We start from the raw sequence: 20,474 nt of genomic DNA on the forward strand, positions 1-20,474 counted from the left end.
TATCATGAATTAAATGGTTCTCAGTTCTCACCGGTTCCTAAGGAACTTGCTTATGACTTGTTCTATAATTTGTTTTCATATGGTTCTTCTCATGTTAACTTAAGCGTTAATGTAAATTTACTATAACTATGTAGCCTTATTCCTAATAACTCGACCCCAAAAATTGCACTTCCATATTACGAGAAAGTAGATAAAATCATAATTGCAAAATTTAAATTTGGAGTTTTTTATTTTCCCAAATATATATAAGTAAATTGCATATATGGTCCATGTAGTAAAAGACCTAAAGTAATCATAGATCAAATCTAGATATAATCACATGAATTGACAAATTGCTAACCATCTCATTACATTAGAAAATGGATTAACATTTTCTTGTATCATATACATTCCTGTACACACACAACATTACCCTAAAAGCTAAGGGGTTGTTTTATATGATGCAATCAAACACGCTTGTTGAATTCCTCTGCTTAGAACTCGAAATAAGGGTGGATGGTGATCCAACAATTACCCAGTTTATTACGAACACTCTATACGGATTAAACATACACACAATGACACCATTGACACAAACTCATACATACATTCAAGTCAGAATCAACCCCATACAACTTTTAGAAATCCCGGTTCTCATATAATCAAGCCACCTCGATTACTCTTGGAGAGCATGAATGAACAGCATGCGCGACTGTTAGATAGATGTTGTCTTCCCCTATTAAGGATGTAAAATCAGATGCATGTAGCTTCTCGATTACCACTGGCCCTGGATTTGCTAAAGCAAGCTGCATAAACAGAATGACAAAGAAGCATGTCAGTGTACTTTTAGTAGCAAATTATGTTAGTATAAATTTACATTTATAACTTGTTATGTTCTCTAAGACATATCTAGACCAATATGTCACAAGAAGAGGTAGTAAACGAGTCATTCAGATCAAGTTCAGCTCAGCTCGTACTTAAATGATAACTCATTTGTTTTGCTCGGATTAGTTTACTAAAGAATAGTGCATCAGTTTTAGTCCTATTACTTATCAGATCAGTTTGAGTTGGGTCATCTAGTTTCGAGTACAGATTGAATCTGGTAGGTTTATTTAACCAAGCCTTGTTTACCTGAACATTTCTTTTCTCTAGACTTTTGTGCAACTCTTCTAAAGCATGGATGCCACTGGTATCAATGTCGGTGACAGCTGCATCAACCCATGAAAGAAAAAAATTATTAAGGTGTTGTAGTAAAAATTTCATTTGCAGTTATCAGTCTTCTATTAATCAACATACTAAATAACTTACGTGACATCTCTACGATTAGAAACTGTATCCTCGGCCTGTACAGCTTTTTCCTCTTCTCTTCCTCGTCGACTAACCATCTCAATATCCTGCACCACAAAAACCACACATAAATCTTTATGAAACCAGACTACTCTGCCTCCAATTTCAACTTCTGTACAGATGGTATCAGAAGTTCATTCAAGACCAAAGATGTTAGACTCGAAAATTTTGATAATAAGACTTTTTAGCACTTCCTATAGAATATGTTCATGTTATGAAATCTTACTTCAGATATTATTCCGATTGCATGTCGTAGGATGTTTAGTCTATTTCAATAAAAGATAAAAAAAAAAAAAAAAAAAAAAAAAGAAAAAAAAAAAAGGAATATAAAACATAAAGAAATAATTATATATTCTTAATGTGTAAAGCTCAAAAAGGATGATGTAAAGAAGCATTTTTTTTTTAATGTGCTTGTTCCTTTAGCTATTATTCTAATGAAATGGTTAAGGACTTTTGGATTAGGGTAACACGACGTATAGTTTTGATCAACCTTATTGATTTTTTAAGTTATTTTTGGCAAGGAAGAATCAAGCGAAAATATCTAAACAAAAATATAAAAACAGAGAAATATAATTAAAAAATTACCTCTCCTTAATGTAATTTGAGTTGGAGAAGTAGATAGCTGAATCAACTCTAATAACCAATATACCGGGAACATCAGCTGCTTCAGGATACTGCTGAAGATTTCTGTAAATCGTCGTACCTGGGAGATTGCCCAGGAGTGCAGTCCTTGGCCTAGTAACTTGCAAGAGGATTTTCGCAAAGGATATAACTACCTGTATGTTCATACCATGAAAAGCAAAATTAATTTAACAAAAAACTCATAACAGAAGCTAACAGGGTAAAGAAAAGGCAGAAAATATTTTAGAACCCATACCGCGATCAAAAGACCAATCTCAACTGATGCAAATATGACACCAAAAAAGGCACCCATACATGCAACAAAGTCGAATTTATCAATCTTCCATATCAGAATAGCAGCCTCGTAATCAATAAGGTTGATGACAGCAGATATGATGATGGAAGCAAGAATGGCATTTGGGGTGTACTTAAAAAGAGGTGTTATAAACAACAGAGTTAGGAACACGATGACTGACATAACGATGTTAGAGACTGCAGTTTGACAGCCTGCCATGTAATTCACTGCAGATCGAGAAAAGGATCCTGCAAGACATAAGCACACATATATCAGATTATTATCATCAAAATTTTATAATATCAGTAAAAAAAAAAAATATAATCATTTAACTGATCATATAAATTCTGTTAGCTTCAAATTCTAATTAAGCATTCATGTAATTACCAGTGGCAACATAGCAGGAAGTCATTGATCCGACAACATTCATCGCCCCTAAAGCAACCATTTCTTTGTTTCCATCTAGTTGGTAGTCCTTCATAGCTGCAAATGTTCTTCCTATTGCTGTGGCTTCCTGTACAAAAATTACATGGAATACTTTCAACAGACATTAAAAAAGGGACATTGTCTGAAACACTTTATGTTTATAAAAATATATTTTACAACTAAAAAATAAATATATTTTTAATCCAATTTAACATTTTCTTTGATCAAAGTGATCTGAAAGCTTAATATAACCAAATTTTACCATCTAATTTTCACCAAATTGTCAATCAAAGGCGAAAATGATGATAGCTTTTTTTTCTTTTTTTTTCTTTTTTCTTCTCATAAACAGCTACATTTAAGGTAATTGTTGACAATTTTTACTCGAAAAATACGAGAACATGATAAATGACTAGTGCATTAAGGAGGATGACTTACAGTTAGTGCTATCATACCAGCCACAGAGCCAATTTTGAAACCTCTCAGAAGATTATCTCCTGATAAATATAACAGATGCACCGATGATGGATTAAGTCCTTTCTCTATGTGATTCACCTACATCCGAAATTATATATAATCAAATCAATATTTTTTAAATAAAATTCCCGCTCTTTTCTGTAGATCACAAGAAATAAGAGAGGTCCGAAAGGTGGCTTACAATTGCTACTCCTTTCTTTTCTGCATGAGTTATAAACACGAAAAAAGTAGATAGAATGACTGAGATCAACGGAGCAATTGCTGGCACCCAAAACAGTTTCTTGTTTTTCTTTCCCTGAATATTAGATTTGATCCAAAGTCAACAAAATCTTACTACAAAATAGAGAAAGATAACAACTAGAATTGAATTTAGTGTAGTTCTTACGATCATCTTAGCGAAAAGAAGGAAGGCCAGAAAGACTGATCCTATCAGTATGGTCTGCCAGTTCCACTTCAAGTAGCGAAAAATAGAAATAGTTAGTCAACTACACTACTTGTACAGCACGCAGTATGTAAAAGAATAACTTCGTGTTTACCCCATGATGGATGGACCCGAAAACTGACTTTAAGACTGAAATTATATCTGATTTCTTTGTAAAGTGCTTTCCCTTGATCCCAAGAAACCCTTTAAGCTGTTGCAACGCGATTGTAATTGCAGCTCCACCCATGAAACCAACAATAGCCGCGTGGGATAGGAAGTCGATTAAGAATCCTAATCTGATTACATGAAAAAAAGAGGTGAATTATATGTTACACTAGTTATATGTAAAAAATAAAATCAATAAATTACAGAAGAGTTATATCAGACCTGAAGAATCCGAGGGTCATTTGAGTGATCCCTGCAAAAAATGTTGCAGTGAATGCAAGCCTTCTATACTCCACAGGATTTTTAGTAGGATCGATTTCATTCTGAATCAGAGTCCCTAGTAATAGAGAAACAACAGCCACCGGTCCAATGGCGATATCTCTTGAACTACCCATGCAAGCATATATCAATGGGGGTACAAAGCTGGAGTCTGCAATAGTTTACAACATATAAACAACACGGTATATAAGTAATAAATAAATATCACATGTTATGATACTAATTACAGTCCTAAACAATAACTATAGTAGTTATAGGAGTCGTAGTAGTAGTAGTAGAGCGTACATAGTCCATACTCAGGGTCGAGGTTTGCAAGTTTGGAATATCCAATATCCTGTTACACACACAAGAAAATCCAGATTATTGTGACACATGCAAAACGACACTTAGATAACATTTCTAAACAATGAGGTACAAAAAATGAATATTTTTGCATACCTGAGGGATGCAGAGACTGGCAATAGTGAGGCCGGAAATGAGATCACCTCGAAACTTCTTGAGATTATAACCTCGGCCCCAGTCAAGTATAGGGAAGACAGCATGAAGACCAAGAATGAACTTCCGAGACTTAGACTGATCTTTGAAATGTCGTAAAGGGTCATCAGCAAAGAATGTTTCTTTCACGGTGTAAGTGAACTCCTTAAACAAGTTCTGCTTAGATGGAACACCGACTTTGTGGTGATCTAAGTCTGGGTTTTGGCTATGACGCTTAGAGGATGGCAGGCTAGCCATATCGATCTCTTTGGTATCGGCCTCTCCATTTGTTGGAAGATTGGCCATTGAAGTGTTTGGGAGAACAACTAAAAAGGGGTGGTGCTAATGCAATTTAAGTCTGTAACATGTAACATTCATAGTGAAAGATCAGTTGCTTAAGAATATTAGTATGAAAAGTATGCAAAAGAGAGAAAAAGAAAGCAAACAGGTACAAGAAGAAGTAGAAAACAAAGAAATTGAGCTAAGCTGGAGAAAGTGATTGATTAGAGTATGCTACAAATTGCAAAAAATCAAGAGGGTCTCAGAGCTTTATAAGTTCTGTCAAATAATAACTAGTCAAAAGTCTACATTTTGGCTTGAAGAATTTTCAAAATTAAAAAAATGGGTGGATCAGAAAAATGTAACATTGAAAAAAAAAAATACTATTAGACTAATCAGACCACGGTAGGAGGATCAAAATTCCGAACTTAATAATTGATTGTACACACTTTCTTATTTAGCAAGAACCGGACATTACTGTCATTGGTTAACATATTCTCTATTGCTTAGCATTTAAGCTCATTCTAGATCAAGAAGGGGTGGTGTTGACCTAAACATGTAGGTGAAGTTGTTGGGGTGCTTCATCCCCTATCTTAACAGTACTTGTTATAACAGAATAACTCGAGGCAACAGTTTCGATCACTTAGATGTTTTCAAATCATATACGATAAGATATACAATTATCGGAAACAATAATCTTTCTACTAATCAGCTGAACTACAAGCCTACGAGTATGTATGTACATTGATACATTTTGATGTGTCTAAAACTTTTTTTTTTTTTTTGGATAGTTGACTTGACCCACATTGTAAGGTTGTCATTGTATCAAACTAACAATCAGATTAGTTGAGTTAACAAGTTTGAATTCATTGAAGCATATCAAACTTTAATAAATTTTAAGTCAATACATGTTTCAGATACAACCTTCCCCATAAAAGGAGGTTTCTGCTCCCCACAAACGCCATCTGTAATGACATATACAATTACTGAGACAAAATTTGCTGTAAAACTATAACCAAACATTACATGATTATTTGTGTTAAAGTTTTTACTGTTGTTTTTACAATGACCTTATTGTGGCAAATCATGTTGCACCAACGTAACCCCGTGGGTTGGAGTTGTCAAATGATCGATTCCCGTGTATATTTTATATTGTTGTTTTTTTTAGGGTGTTTAGAGAGGCACAAAGGCAGGTGATGAAAATCAAACCCAAAATGTCTAAATATCGGGAGGGGAACTCTAACAACTTGAGCTATCCCTCACTCTTGATGTATGTGGTGACATCTCATATGATTAATGTGGTACAACTGTACAAGTTTGTGGCGATATTTTGATAGCCACTTAGGTAAGCGGTCATAAATTGTGTAAATAGTAATGAATTCGTGTGTAAAACAGTAAATAAGTAAGTACAACCTATATTAATTAATTACCATGATAACGAATTTATGAAGTCAGATACCATCTCCCGAGTAGTAACGAAGAAAATGAGAAAATGGAGAAAGATCGACTAACATTATCATAGACAATGACATAAGATTTCCTTCATAATAAATTGCAATTAATTAATGTGGTACAAGTTATTGGTTGAAAATGAATCAATGACATAAGATTTCCTTCTAAAATTGCAATTAATTAATGTGGTATATGTTATTGGTTGATAATGGAACTCTTGGTAAAGTTCTAGTATTAGGTAAATGCAATTGCATGAGTAAGGTAAGATACTAAAAACATCATTATCATACACAATTAATCACCTAAACAAGTTTCTAGCTAATGGAATGAGATTAATATGACTTTTACTGTTTTACATAAGACGGGTAATTTTTACGAATGACCTTTACGACTTTGCACTTAAAAAGGGCAACTCAAGAACATAACCAAGGTGACCGAAGTAGACAACACTACGGTGTTAAGTAACAATCAAATCAACAGCCTAAAGTAGGAATTGTAAGCAAAAGGTTAAAATTTAATTAGCCAAAATTAGCATAAGTTCTTAGCTACAAATGGGGGGTAGTTACTCCAGTAAGAAGCTAGTTTGATGGAGAATAAAGAAAAGTGCAAATTTTGTAAAATAAATTTAAGGAAAGTGACAAGCACACCTGCATTACATGATTCATATTATATGCTTTTCATTCAAACCATTAATAGTGGGGGCTCATTTGATCTTTTCCATGACCTCTAAAAAGTTTTCTTCTTCCCAAAATAAATTAAATTAATTATAAAAATAACTTATGATTCTTAAATATTATTTTAAAAAATTTTTTTTAAAAAATGGTACCTTTTTTTGTACCTCCAAATGTGAGCACACTTGACGGCACCTGTAAGTCTGGAAATGTAAGGGGAACAGAAATTAGGAAAATTATTATTTGGTTAAATTAAAAAAACCCAAATTTTTATATGCAAAAAAATAAAAATAAAAAAAAATAAAAATAAAAAAATAAAATTCTAATTATAGTACATTGTAATAAATCGGATCCTTTGGATGGACTAGATGGTTCAATTTGTAGATGGACGGTTGTGATCGCGTGACTCGGGGGAGTAGGGTGGTTTTGGTCTTTTTATTTAGATCACGTGTTTTAATCTGAAGATGGGAACGGAAGGAAAATGATTAAAGAGGATTGGTTTTGAGATTTGGCATTGTAAAATGTAAACCTGTGTTCAGTTTTTTTAATGCAAAGAGAAAAAAATGATGGAGAAAAGGTTGGGTAACAGAAGAGATGGAAGAAATTACCTGTTCATGATTTTATTGTCTTGGTTCAATGAACCTGTTTAAGATTAGTGAATTGCACTTTTTTTTTTCCTTAATTTGCACTTCCAAATCTCTCTGACTCTCATGTGATGATTTGTAACTTTTATAGAAAGAAATTGAGTATTAAAAAAGTATATAGGTTCTAGAAAAATAAAGTTAGAAGAAATATTTTAAGATAAATTATGGGAAATTTAACTCTATGATTTTTTAAGAGAAATTTAATGGTAAGTTGGGTAAATGGTACTCCCCCCCTTCCTAAATTACATTCCTCTTTCTAGTATTTATTCCTCACATAATAGAGAGAAATAAAAATGTAATTTAGGGACGGAGGGGGTATAGAATTTCGATTGTAATAAGTGTTAAATAAAATTAGATATAAATCAGGTTGTTTTTAGAATTTTAGTGTATATAGAGTCATAAAGTAAAAATTAGGTATCTTTCCAAAAAAAAAAAAAAAAAAAAAAAAAAAAGTTAAACAATACTCAGTATAATGTTCTTACGGAGTACTTATTTAACATCCACAAAAATTAAAGTCTGTGCAAAAAATAATGAAGAATTTAGTGGCATTTTTTATTAAGAAAAAACAGATGCAACCAAAAAGTTAGCTATTTATGGTACGATCACTTTTTAAATAGGGAATTTATTGACTAAATATACTTACATACCTAGTACTCTTGTCTTTGTATTGGGACCAGATTAAGGGCAAGATTCATCCCCTAAAGTCATGCAACCCTAAAGATTTCTATTGCTTTACTTTTTTTTTTTTAAGGGTAATCTAGTTAAGCACTTAGCAAAGAACCAAGGGTTGTTCTTGTTTATCAATCCTAAACCAAACCAAAAGCTTAGGGCTTGTTTGACATCATTTTTTGTTTTCAGTTTCCTATGTTTCCACTAATTTGTTGTCAGTTTTCAAAATTATCATGATTTTAATAAGTTTAAATCATTTTTTATTCATAATGAGACATATATCATATACTTTTAAAAAACAAAAAACCAAAAAAAAAAAAAAAAAAAAAAACAGTAATACCAAACGAACCCTAAAAAATTTAAACTCAAGATCTGGATGCACTAATGTTACGATAGTAATCTACTAATCCATACACGATAATACGAGAAATAGAATAAATCACTGTACAAAAGTTAGATTAGATCGATGATGTTATGAACAAATTCAAATTGAATGGATATAATTGATCCCAACCCAGCCCATATTAGACAGGTTTCGAACAATTCCAAGAAACTTTCTACCTTTTTAATCTTTTTTTCTATAATCATATATTACATTTCGTAGAAGAAAAAATAATATACAATACCTTATTTTTTATCAAATGAAATTGTTTTTACTGAACAAAAATTATTTTTTACCTTTTTAATCATTTTTTCTATAATCATATATTACATTTCGTAGAAGAAAAAAAATAATATACAATACCTTATTTTTTATCAAATGAAATTGTTTTTACTGAACTGAAATTATTTTTTGCTGATCTTAAATTATTTTTATTGAACATATATTATTTTTGCTGAACTCAAATTGTTTTAACAGAACTAAAATTATACAATACCTTATTTTTGCTAAACTGAAATTATTTTTGCTGAATAGAAATTATTTTTATTAAACAGAAATTATTTTTGCCAAACTTAAATTAATTTTACTAAAGTGAAATTAATTTTGCTAAACTTAAATTAATTTTACTAAAGTGAAATTAATTTTACTAAACTGAAATCATACAATACATTATTTTTGCTGAGCAGAAATCATTTTTTCTAAAATAAAACTTTCACCCCATTAGTCATTGCAATGTGATTCATAAGCTTGTGTCGAAGGTGTTGGCTAATAGACTTAAAGTTTTCCTTAATGAAATCATCTCTGTAAATCAAAGTGCCTTTACTCCGGGTAGACTTATCACTGAAAGTGTTCTTGTGTCCTTTGAGATGTTTCACCATATGAAGTTGTCTAAAGCAAAAAAAGGGCATTTAGCCCTTAAATTGGATATGGAAAAAGCTTTTGATAGGGTGGAATGAGACTTTTTAGAAGTCGTGTTGATTAAGATGAATTTTGCTGCTTCATGGATTTGTAAAGTTATGGAGTGTGTGCGTACTGTGAATTTCTCTGTTTTTATTAATGGTGAGCCGAGTGATGAATTTGTGCCTTCGCAAGTGTGGGGAATAGTTTCAAGCCTTTAAAATCCCACTAGCTTGAACCCCACTGTGATCATACACTAAAGTACGGTGGCGTCCAAAAGGGAAGAAGATAGAGCAAAAGAGTCGCCAACAAGTTTTTAAGGAACTTGTAAACCGTTCACGAGGTGAAGGTTACACCCCTTAACGATCCAAGAGATCGTCAACTCCATAAGGTCATGAACCAAATAAGGGTTCAGGGATGATGGTACAAATCCAACCTAAAAGAGATTGAACCTGCCCTAATAATAGGCCTCTACTTTATTCTGCTCGTATTCATGTGCGCTTTCTGATTAACATGCAATCAATAGGTTAACCCTAAACCTGTTTAATCTATGTTGGTTGAATATTAATGCACAAACAAATCTATTATTGGCGATCACCTGAAATTATAATCACAATTAACCCTAAACAAGATTATTAATATCTTATTAAGCGTGATTACAAGTACCAAATTCCCTTTAACATGCATAAAAGGCGATCAAGCAATAAAAAATAAATATCAAGCAACAATAATAATAATCAATAATAATTATAATCATCATAAAATTATAATCATAATCAAAACAATAATAATCATAAATAAAATAATCATTATCAAAATAATAATAATAATAATAATAATAATAATAATAATAATAATAATAATAATAATCATAAATTATAACAATTATAATCATAATTATGTTCATGTTAATATTAAAGCATAATAAAAATAGCAAGATCCTAGGCATGATACTAACAAGATTAATAACAAACCCTAGCATGTCACTAAGCAATAAAAATCAAATCTTTAGCCCTAACATGATACTAACATGAATTAATATTCAGAAGAACATAGGAAGCATCATAACAATCATATTTAATATTAAAATTACCCTAGACATGATACTAGGAATCATAATAACAATATAAACATGATTTCTACATCATAATATCAATAAATCAATTAAAGCACTTACTTGGATGCCTCGTACCTCTTTCTAATAACAAAATACACACGTTAGTAACTTCAAGGAAAAATAACAATCAAAACAATTAAATTAAATAATTGAAAGAGAGATTTGGAACCAAACCCTCAGAAATTAAACCTTTCATGTCTAGGGCGAAGGCAACTTCGAATATGGCTAGGAGTTTCTAGATCTTGTGAATGCGGAATTTTGTATTAAAAAGCAAAGTTTTAGAAAAGAAAGAATTAATGTAAGAGATGAATGAAAAAAATTGAATGAAAAGAATTGATGAATGATTTGATTGTAGATGAATATTTGTGAATGATTTGTGAATGAATGAAGAAGAGAATTGATGATTCTTGGTGAATGAAAACGGAGTTTTTGATACGATATTTATAGAGAAAATCATCCAAAAAAGATAATTTATCAAAACAGAGTCTGAAGACCGCAAAACCATCTTGGCGCCAGCCCTGGCTAATTGGCGCCAGGACCAGTGGCTAGCGCCAGGCGCCAATGGCTGGCGTCTGGCGCCAATCCTGGTTCCAGGCGCCAAGGCCTGGGGTTGGACGCCAAATTGGATTTCAACGCGTTTTCGAAAATCTGATCAGTTTACCGTACTGGAAGATAAAATAATATAATTTCAATCGAAAATGCTATTTGATCTTGATTAAAACTCTAAAGAGTCCTAATTGAATTAGGAATGAAAAGAACCTTCTAGAATGTTCTAGAAGACTAAAACCATTTCTAATTACATTAGGAATGATAAACTATATTAGGCCCTCCCCTAGATCATAGGGCCGTACTTAAAGCTCAAACCGGGCCCAGTTTAGTAAATTGGCCATAACTTCCTCAATATTCATCGGAATTGGGCTTATAATATATCGTTGAAAAGGTCTTTGCAAGCCCCATCCAACTACACCACTATTGGACCCATATTATGGACCAACCAAACTGGATTGGCTGTTCTCTTAAAATAAAGTTTTCAAAATCAGGGAGAAGAGAAAAGAAATAAAACTTTCCGCAACACTAGACCTTTCCACACTTTCGTTTCATTCGATTATGATTCGACGTGAAAGGTACTCATCACTGGGTTTGATTTTGGGGAGACACAAATGGGTGTATACAGCGAGGTATTCGATAGGGAGATCCTATCTCACCATACTTGTTCATTTTGGTAGCGGAGGCTCTCTCGGGTTTGTTGCGTAAGTCTATGGAAAATGGTGCAATTCACGGCCTAAAAATCTCAACTAGGGCCCCGGCTATATCCCACCTTTTGTTCACCGATGATTGTGTGATTTTTGCTAAGGCAAATAGGGAGGAAGCTGAAGCAATTAAAAATACTCTCCATGACTATGAACGGGCGTTGGGTCAAAAAGTCAATTTTGACACAACCACTGTTTCTTTTGGTGGTGGTATTGATGAGAGCAAAAAATAGGAAATTGCCTTGACTCTTGGTGTTCAAATTGTAAATATTCATGATCGCTACTTGGGGTTGCCGACGGTTGTGGGTCGATCAAAGAAAGTGTTGACTAGAGGCATCAAGGAGAAGCTTTGGAAGAAGTTGCAAGGTTGGAAGGGTATGTGTCTATCTAAAGCGGGTAGGGAAATCTTGATAAAGGCGGTGGCCAAATCTATCCCTACATACCTATGTGATGAGTGTTTTTAGACTACCTTCTTACTTTTGTGATGAAATTCTCTCTCTCATCTCTCAACTTTGGTGGGGTCAAAGGAAGGGGGAAAGAAAAATTCATTGGCTTGCTTGGAATAAAATTTGTCGGCCTAAAGCTAAAGGGGGACTTGGTTTCCAAGATTCGAAGATGTTCAATTGGGCTCTCTTGGGGAAACAAGCATGGCGTCTAGCTACAAAGACTGACACGCTGCTGCACCAGGTTCTCAAGGCGAGGTACTTCCTTCAATCTTCTTTCTTTGAGGCTAGTTTGGGATCGAACCCAAGTTACACGTGGAAGGGCGTTTTCGAGGCTAAGTGGGTTGTGAATAAGGGGATGTGGTGGCGAATTGGAAATAGGAAGCAAGTTAAGTGTGGGGATATAGTTGGATTCCTAAAAATCAATCTGGAAAGATTATTTCCCCCTGCCTTTCAGGCTTGGAGAATATGAAGGTGGAAGAGCTTATTGACTTGAATAGTGAAAGTTGGAATGTCAGCAAGCTAAGGTGCGTGATACTTTTATTCCATTTGAGTGTGACCGTGTGCTTGCTATCCCACTTAGTGAGTGACTCCCTAATGATACTTATTGTTGGGAACTCGAAAAAGATGGCCACTATTCTGTTCGATCTAACTACAAATTGATTTTTGGTAAGCACTCGGAAGCTAGCAGCAGCTCTTATGACTATTCTCTACGAAAGGCATGGAACCTGATTTGGAGTGCGCCTGTCCTCCCACGAATCAAGACATTCTTTTGGAGGGCCTGCCATGAAGCACTTCCTACGAACAAAAGCTTGCACGTTAGAGTGCCTTCTGTTGCTGTCACTTGTGGAGTGTGTGGAGGGGAGGATGAGGATGCTGCTCATGCTATTTTGAGTTGCCCAAGAGTGTGCAAAATTTGGGAAGCTTGTGGCTGGGATGAAGATGTTTCAGGTAGGTGTAGACACCCATTTGTGTCTCCCCAAAACCAAATCCAGTGATGAGTACCTTTCGGGTCGAATCATAATCGAATGAGGTGAAAGCGTGGAAAGTCTAGTGTTGCGATTAGTTTTTATTTCTTTTCTTTCTCTCTGTTTTTGAAAACCTATTTTAAGAAAACAGCCAATCCAGTTTGGTTTGGTCCATGGCAAGGGTCCAATAATGGTGTAGTTGGGTCAGGTTCGAAAGGAGCTTTCCAACGATATATTATAAGCCCAATTCCGATGAATAATGAGGAAGTTATGGTCAAATTACTAAACTGGGTCCGGTTTGATATTTATATGCGGTCCAATGATATAGAGGAAGGCTTAATATTGATTTATAATTCCTAATGTGATTAGAATTGCTTATAGTCTTCTAGATTCTTCTAGAAGGTTCTTTTCGTTCCTAATTTAATTAGCATTGATAAATTGACTTTAGTTGACTTTTAAGAGTTTTAATCAGAATAAAAGAAGTGTTTTTAAGGAAAATACGATTTTGCCCTCTCATACGGTGAAATTTTATCAAAATAAGAAAATGCGTGGAAATTTATTTCCAGTGTCTGGCGTCAGACCTAGCGTTTGGCGCTGCACTCCAGCGTTTGGCGACAGGCGCGTGTTTGGCGTTGTAGTCGTGTTTTATTCTTTTCGAAACTCTGATTCGTTTTTTATCATATCCGGCTGATTTTCTCTATAAATAGCCTCCTAAAACCTCCGTTTTCAATCATCAATTCTTATCACCAACTCTCATCAAGAATCTCTTGATTACTCTCTCTCTCTCTTTTCTCTCTTTTCTAAACTAGCCTTTTGCATACAAAATTTCGCATTAACAAGATCTAGAAACACCTAGCCAAGTTCGAAGTTGCCTTCGCCTTAGGCGTGAAAGGTTTTAATTTATGAGGGTTTGGTCCCAAATCTCTATTTCAATTATTTAATTTAATTGTTTTGTTTATTATTTTCCTTGAAGTTACTAATGCGTGCATTTTGTTATTAGAAAGAGGTACGAGGCATCCAAGTAAGTGCTTTAATTGATTTTATTGATATTATGATTTAGAAAGCATGTCTAGATTGTTGTTATGATTCCTAGTATCATGTTTAGGATAATAACTATAATTTCTAATATCAAATATGACAATTGTGATTCTTGTGATGCCTCCTATTGTCTTTCCTAATAGTATCATGTTAGGGCTATATATTTGATCTTTATTGTTTAGTGACATGCCAATGTTTGTTATTAATCTTGTTAGTATCATGTCTAGGATCTTGCTATTAATATTATGCTTTAACATGATTATGATAATTATGATTATTTTTGTTATTGTTTATGTTTATTATTATGTTGCTTGATGCTTATTTATTGTTATTGCTTGATCACGCCTTTTATGCATGTTTAAAGGGAATTTGTACTTGTAATCACGCTTAATAAGATAATTAATAATCTTGTTTAGGGTTAATATGATTATAATTCAAGTGATCGCCAATAATAGTTTTATTTGTGCATTAATATTCAACCAACATAGATTAAACAGGTTTAGGGTTAATCCTATTGATTGCATGTTAGTCAGAAAGTGCACATGAATGCGATCAGAATAAAGTACAAGCCTATTATTAGGGCAGATACAATCTCTTTTAGGTTGGATTTGTACCTTCATCCCCAAACTTCCAGTCATGGTTCCAGACCTATTGGAGTTAACAATCTCCTAGATCGTTAAGGGGTGTAACTTTCACCTCGTGAACGGTTTACAAGTTCCTAAAACCTGCTAGCGACTCTTTTGCTCTAGCTTAAGTGTATGATCACAGTGGGGTTCAAGCTAGGGATAATGCTTGAAATATTCCCTACAGTAGGTGGGTTTCTTTTCTCGATTGGGTGCTTAATATGTTCATAAAATTTGAGAAAGAAAAGCGAAAGCAGATTATGGTTTACTGTTGGGCTATTTGGGGTGATCGAAACCGAGGGTTATTTGAGAATGATTGGAGCAAACCTAGGAGTATTGTGGGTTATATTCAGAAGCTGCTAGGTGAAATGGAGAGTGAAGAAAAAAGTCAGAGGCAAGATGAGAGTGCAAATAATCAGGAGAGTTGGCAAGCTCCACCTGTACACTATATGAAGGTTAATGTTGATGCTGGTATGCTTGGGGCAGTTGGTTTTGGAATTGGGGTGGCTGCTAGGGATCACTTGGGACATCTATTGTGGTGCGCCAGTGTGAAGATAGCTGGGGAATGGGATCCTAAATGTGCCTAGGCAAAGGAAATTCTGGTAGGCCTCCAAATTGCTAAGGTTAATGGTCATCAGCGCATCATTATGGAGAATTACTGTAAATCTGTGATTAAGGCTATTGTGAAAAAGGATCAGGGAAGAAGCTCCTTTCATCCTATTGTGAAGGATATCCAACATGCTGCTACCTGCTTTGAGTCTATTAGTTGGTCTTGGGTGTGTAGAACTGGCAATAGTGTGGCTCATGAGCTCGCTCATTGCCCACCATGGGTTATTAGTAAAACTGTTTGGGTTGTTAATTTTCTGTCTACTTTTTGTATTCTCGTGTTGGATGATGTTTCTTTGATTAATGAGTAATTTCCCCCCTTCGTGGGTTGTTTCCAAAAAAAAATTACTAAACTTAAATTATTTTTATTGAAGTGAAATTATTTTGGCTGAACTTAAATTATTGTTAATTAACTAAAATTTATTTTACTAATTTTCTATTATAATTCTTGTTTAAAGAATTTTACTTAACTGAACTTATTTTTACTGAACTGAAAATTTTTTTTACTGAACTGAACTTATTTTTACTAAACTAAAATTATTATTACTCCACTGAAATCATTTTTACCGAAATAAAATTAGTTTAATGAACTAAAATTATTTTTACTAAACTAAAATTATTTTTACTTAATATTATTTTTTTAGGAAAATGGAAATTAAAAATCCAACCTTTGCTCGGTCTTCTCTTAAAAATCCAACCTTCCATTAATCTCATAAAAATAAATCCAACCTATATACCTCACCTTCACCAACATATTCATTTGACTTTTCACTTGTTAAACAAGTTAAAAAGTTTTTTTTTTTTTTTTTTTTAATTCTCTCAATTTCCCTTCTCACGCATCATTTTTCTCTCTCCTCTCTCCTCAAACGAAAACAACACAACAGCTAGCCTCGCCACCAATTCCGCCACCACACAACAACCCTCCCCAACAACAACCAAATACATCAACATGTGATGCCACCGTCATCAACCAGTCACTTTCATCACAGCTGCATCAGCACCGGCCTCCCTGCTTCCAAAACTCATTAACAACAACCAGCTTACACACTGACATACCAGTAGCAATCGCAACTATTTTCCTCCGTCACGACCAGCATACCTCTTCGATAGCCCACGCAACACGAACTCGCCCCTATTCCAACCTTGTTCGATTCACCATCAATTCACTGTCCATTAACTGAAATCACACCTCTAGCCCGACCCACTCTAATCCTCCCAGCGTTTAGCCGCCCCTCCTCCCGTCGGCCCTTCCCCTTCCCCTTTGAACCACCACCCTCGTGAACTCACCATCCATGCATGTATATATTCAAATTGAAGCGTAAGGGTGGTGGTAATGGTGGTTGTTTGGTGATTGCGGATGACGAATTGGTGATGAGGTGGAGATGGGTGCTCCAGCTGACGGTTTAGGTTGGTGGTGATGGTGGTTGTTTGGTGTTGTGGGCTTGCATGTGGTTGTTTGGGATGAGCAAGGAGTTGTAGTGTGTGTTACTACAGTGCAGGGGCGGCTGGCCGCGCGGGAGGAGTGGTGTGGGTTTTTCGGCGGAAAGGGGAATGGGGTTGCTAGGTTCAATGGCTGGTGGGCGGTGGGGATGGGGATGGGGTGGTCAGGGAAGGAGCAAGGAAGGTGGGGCTAGGTTTTCTAATTTTTTTTTTTTTTTAAATTTTTTTCTTTTAATTATTTTTGTTTTTTAATAATTAAAAAAATTATTGACTTATTAATAGCTGACACGTGCCATATAACTTACAAAAATGGGTCATCAACAGGTAATGGATCTTTTATTAAAGGTGGGATATAAAGGTTGGATTTTTGCGGGATTAATGGAAGGTTGGATTTTTAAGAGAATACCGAGCAAATGTCGGATTTTTTAATTTCCTTTTTTTCTATTTTTTTAAGGTGAAATAATGAACGGGGCCTAAATAGTAAAAATTGATTATTATACTCCCTCTGCTTCTAAAAGTTTTTTTGAACAAAAATAATATTTACTAAAGTGAAATTATGTTTACTAAACTGAACTTATTTTTACTAAACTGAAAGTATTTTTACTAACTGAAAATATTCTAACTAATATTATTTTTTAAGGTGAAGTGAACAGGGCCTTATTGGAACTTATTAGTCCTAATTGAAACTTACTATTATTATTATTATTATTATTATTATTATTATTATTATTATTATTATTATTATTATTATTTTCAAGAAAAGCTATAACTTATATTAATTAAGGGATAAAGTGTCCATCAAAACATAGGGAGCGACACCTCCGGGATAATGATTTTTCCAAACCTAATCAATTTTGAAAGGGACTAGCTTAGCAAGAAAATGGGCAACACAACTCTCCTTTTACATGGACAAAAATAAAATTGGTACAAAAAATAAGGATATCCCTTATTCAAAATAAAAAAAATTAAATTGAGGAAAGGATATCCCCTAGCACAACATCTAAAGTAGCATTTTTCTTGGCGCCTTTGGACAAATGATCAATAATTACTCTGCAATCTGATTCAAGGATTACTTCAGGGAGGTTTGCAATTGATTCAAGGATTACTTCAGGGAGGTTATTATTACCAATAATTGCTTTCCTAATACTAAATTACTAATGAGAATAACAAGTCTCTAATATTGACACATTTCTTAATCTTTTTGAAATGTATAACTAACTAATCTATTTTAATCCGTTAAACTAATTTAAAACAATCTAACTAATCCAAAACTATCTAATCAATCTGTCAGTATTCTAAACTATCTTATATAGGGTAAAACATATAAAAAAAAATTATAGTATAAGGGCCTATTCACTTCAACTTAATTTCAGTTTAGTTCAACTCCAATCAATTCAGTTCAATTTAGCTTCTAATTTCCTTCTCTCATAAAATATTAATTTCAACTCTTTTCAATTTAGTTCAGTTTAATTCAGCTCCAATCAGTTCAATTCAGTTCAGTTCAAGAAATGTGAACAAACCCTAAGAATTTTGTAAAATGTTATAATAATATAAGTATAACGGTACAATTTATTAATATATTAAAAAAAAAAAAAACAATTTATATGATGTATAGTATTTCTTATTTTATGATAAACAATTATATAATATACTAAGATTGAATTTATTGAAACTTATTAGATCCAAATTATTTGACCATATTGAATTTATTAGAACTTATTATATTAAAAGAATACTTATTTGAATTTATTAGACCTTATCTATATTAATCTATTAAAAGCGTTCTTAAGAACTTCAACGTGTCACGTAGGCCCTTTTTAATTACGCCATGTCAGCTTTCCAAGCTCTCATTAAACTTAAGGTTAAGGTTCAATTTTATTTTATTTTTTTTAAAAAAAGAAAAAAAAAAACTACTCAAAGAATGAACTCAATGTAAGTATGTAACTATTATCTCATACTAATTGGGGACGAAAGGCATGTCAAATTCATCTACATAAGTAAGTAAAATGTATAATACATGAAAACTATTATACAAGAATAACATATTCCCTCCTTTTTAAATACTTGCTTCACTTTCCATTTTTGGCCGTTATTAAATACTTGCTTCATTTCCTTTTTTTTGGAAAATTTTAATAATATTTAATTCATTTCTCACACCTAGTGGACCCAATATAATACTCTCTCTCCTCCTATTCTTCCACTATTTTTGCTTTTTACAATTTTTTATTTTCCCAATTACCCAATTACCCCACTACCTCTATATTTTATTACTTTTGCCAATTTCTCCTAAAACTCCGCTCATGGAGAAATGGAGCGAGTATTTAAAAACGGGGGAAATAATATATAACGTTGACCCGCGGCATCGCCCGGACTAAACACTAGTTAAAAATTTTAAAACTTTTTAGACTAGATTAAGCTTAATACTACACTCATTTCAATTTATTTGCAACATTTACCATAAATAGATATTACAAATTATTTGCAATAAATGATTTCATTTTTTTTTTTTTTTTTTTTTGACAAGAAGATGAATATTATCATTAATAAATAGTCATACGGCATCTACAACAATAATAAAGATTTGTAAACCACAGATCTAGAGAAAATAACATAACTTTTACAATCAAAATCATAACTAATTTGCATATCGGGCATAGCTCACACACCACCGCTTCAAACTTGACGCGAGTAGTGATTTTCGATGTTTTTGCATCTTTCCAAGTAGAGACCTTCGCAATATGCGCTGATGTTTTGATCGTAGAGTTGATGACGAACTCTAAACCCATATGAATCCAAATCACCTTCTCAATTATTATTAAAACCCTAAAAATAAAATTCTCATCCATAGATGAGAATCAAAATCCCAAAAAATTGGGAAAAACCCAAAAAAATTGGGACAGACTCTCACAAACGGAGAGAACAAAACAAAGCAAAACAAATCAAATAACAAAAAAGCAAATTAAATTGAAGAAAAGGGTCGGAAATAGTCTAATTTCCGAAGAAATTAGTCTATTTCCGGCCTAAACGGCCAAGAAAATTAAAACCCTAAAGAGAGGAGAGAGAAGAGAGAAAAGAGAGAAGAGGGGATTTCATTTCTTATTTGTTTTTTGTTTCCATCTTTAAATAGTAAAGGAATTAATTAATTTCTTATTTAGTTGTCACTTCTTAATATCTCTCTTCTCATCGCATGCAACTTTAACTCTCTCCATTTGTCACATACAAACAAATTTTACCTAGATTTTGGTAAATGTTATATCGTTGCAAATAAAATAAAACGAATGTAGTAAGCTTATTAAAACTTATCTAAATTTATTAATTAAACATGAAACTTTTTTAAGGTGAAAAGAATATGCCCTTGGAATCTTAACATCGTTTGTAAAATGAGATAATCTTCTAAATTACTCCTAATATAAAACATGATAATCATATTTGATTTATATACAGTATTATACTAATATGCAATTAAAAATAATATATATTTATAATCAAAGTAATGCATTGATAAACATATAAA

General features: G+C 33.2%; 1 protein-coding gene across 1 annotated transcript; it reads right to left on the minus strand.

Moving 5' to 3' along the window:
* Positions 1-324: 324 nt before the first annotated feature.
* Positions 325-5,164, minus strand: LOC145639079 (sulfate transporter 1.2-like). Its single transcript, XM_081690215.1, has 13 exons — positions 4,446-5,164; positions 4,293-4,341; positions 3,951-4,158; positions 3,679-3,859; positions 3,528-3,593; positions 3,324-3,437; positions 3,104-3,220; positions 2,630-2,756; positions 2,204-2,490; positions 1,912-2,102; positions 1,288-1,373; positions 1,111-1,187; positions 325-785 (listed from the first exon to the last, which is right to left on the minus strand). Exons 1-13 carry the CDS (start codon positions 4,785-4,787, stop codon positions 642-644), a joined length of 1,989 nt encoding a protein of 662 aa, XP_081546341.1. The 5' UTR covers positions 4,788-5,164; the 3' UTR covers positions 325-641.
* Between the last annotated feature and the right edge of the window lie 15,310 nt (positions 5,165-20,474).

This window comes from Chenopodium album, chromosome 7, assembly GCF_948465745.1.
Source record: "Chenopodium album chromosome 7, dcCheAlbu1.1, whole genome shotgun sequence".
NCBI lineage: Eukaryota > Viridiplantae > Streptophyta > Magnoliopsida > Caryophyllales > Amaranthaceae > Chenopodium > Chenopodium album.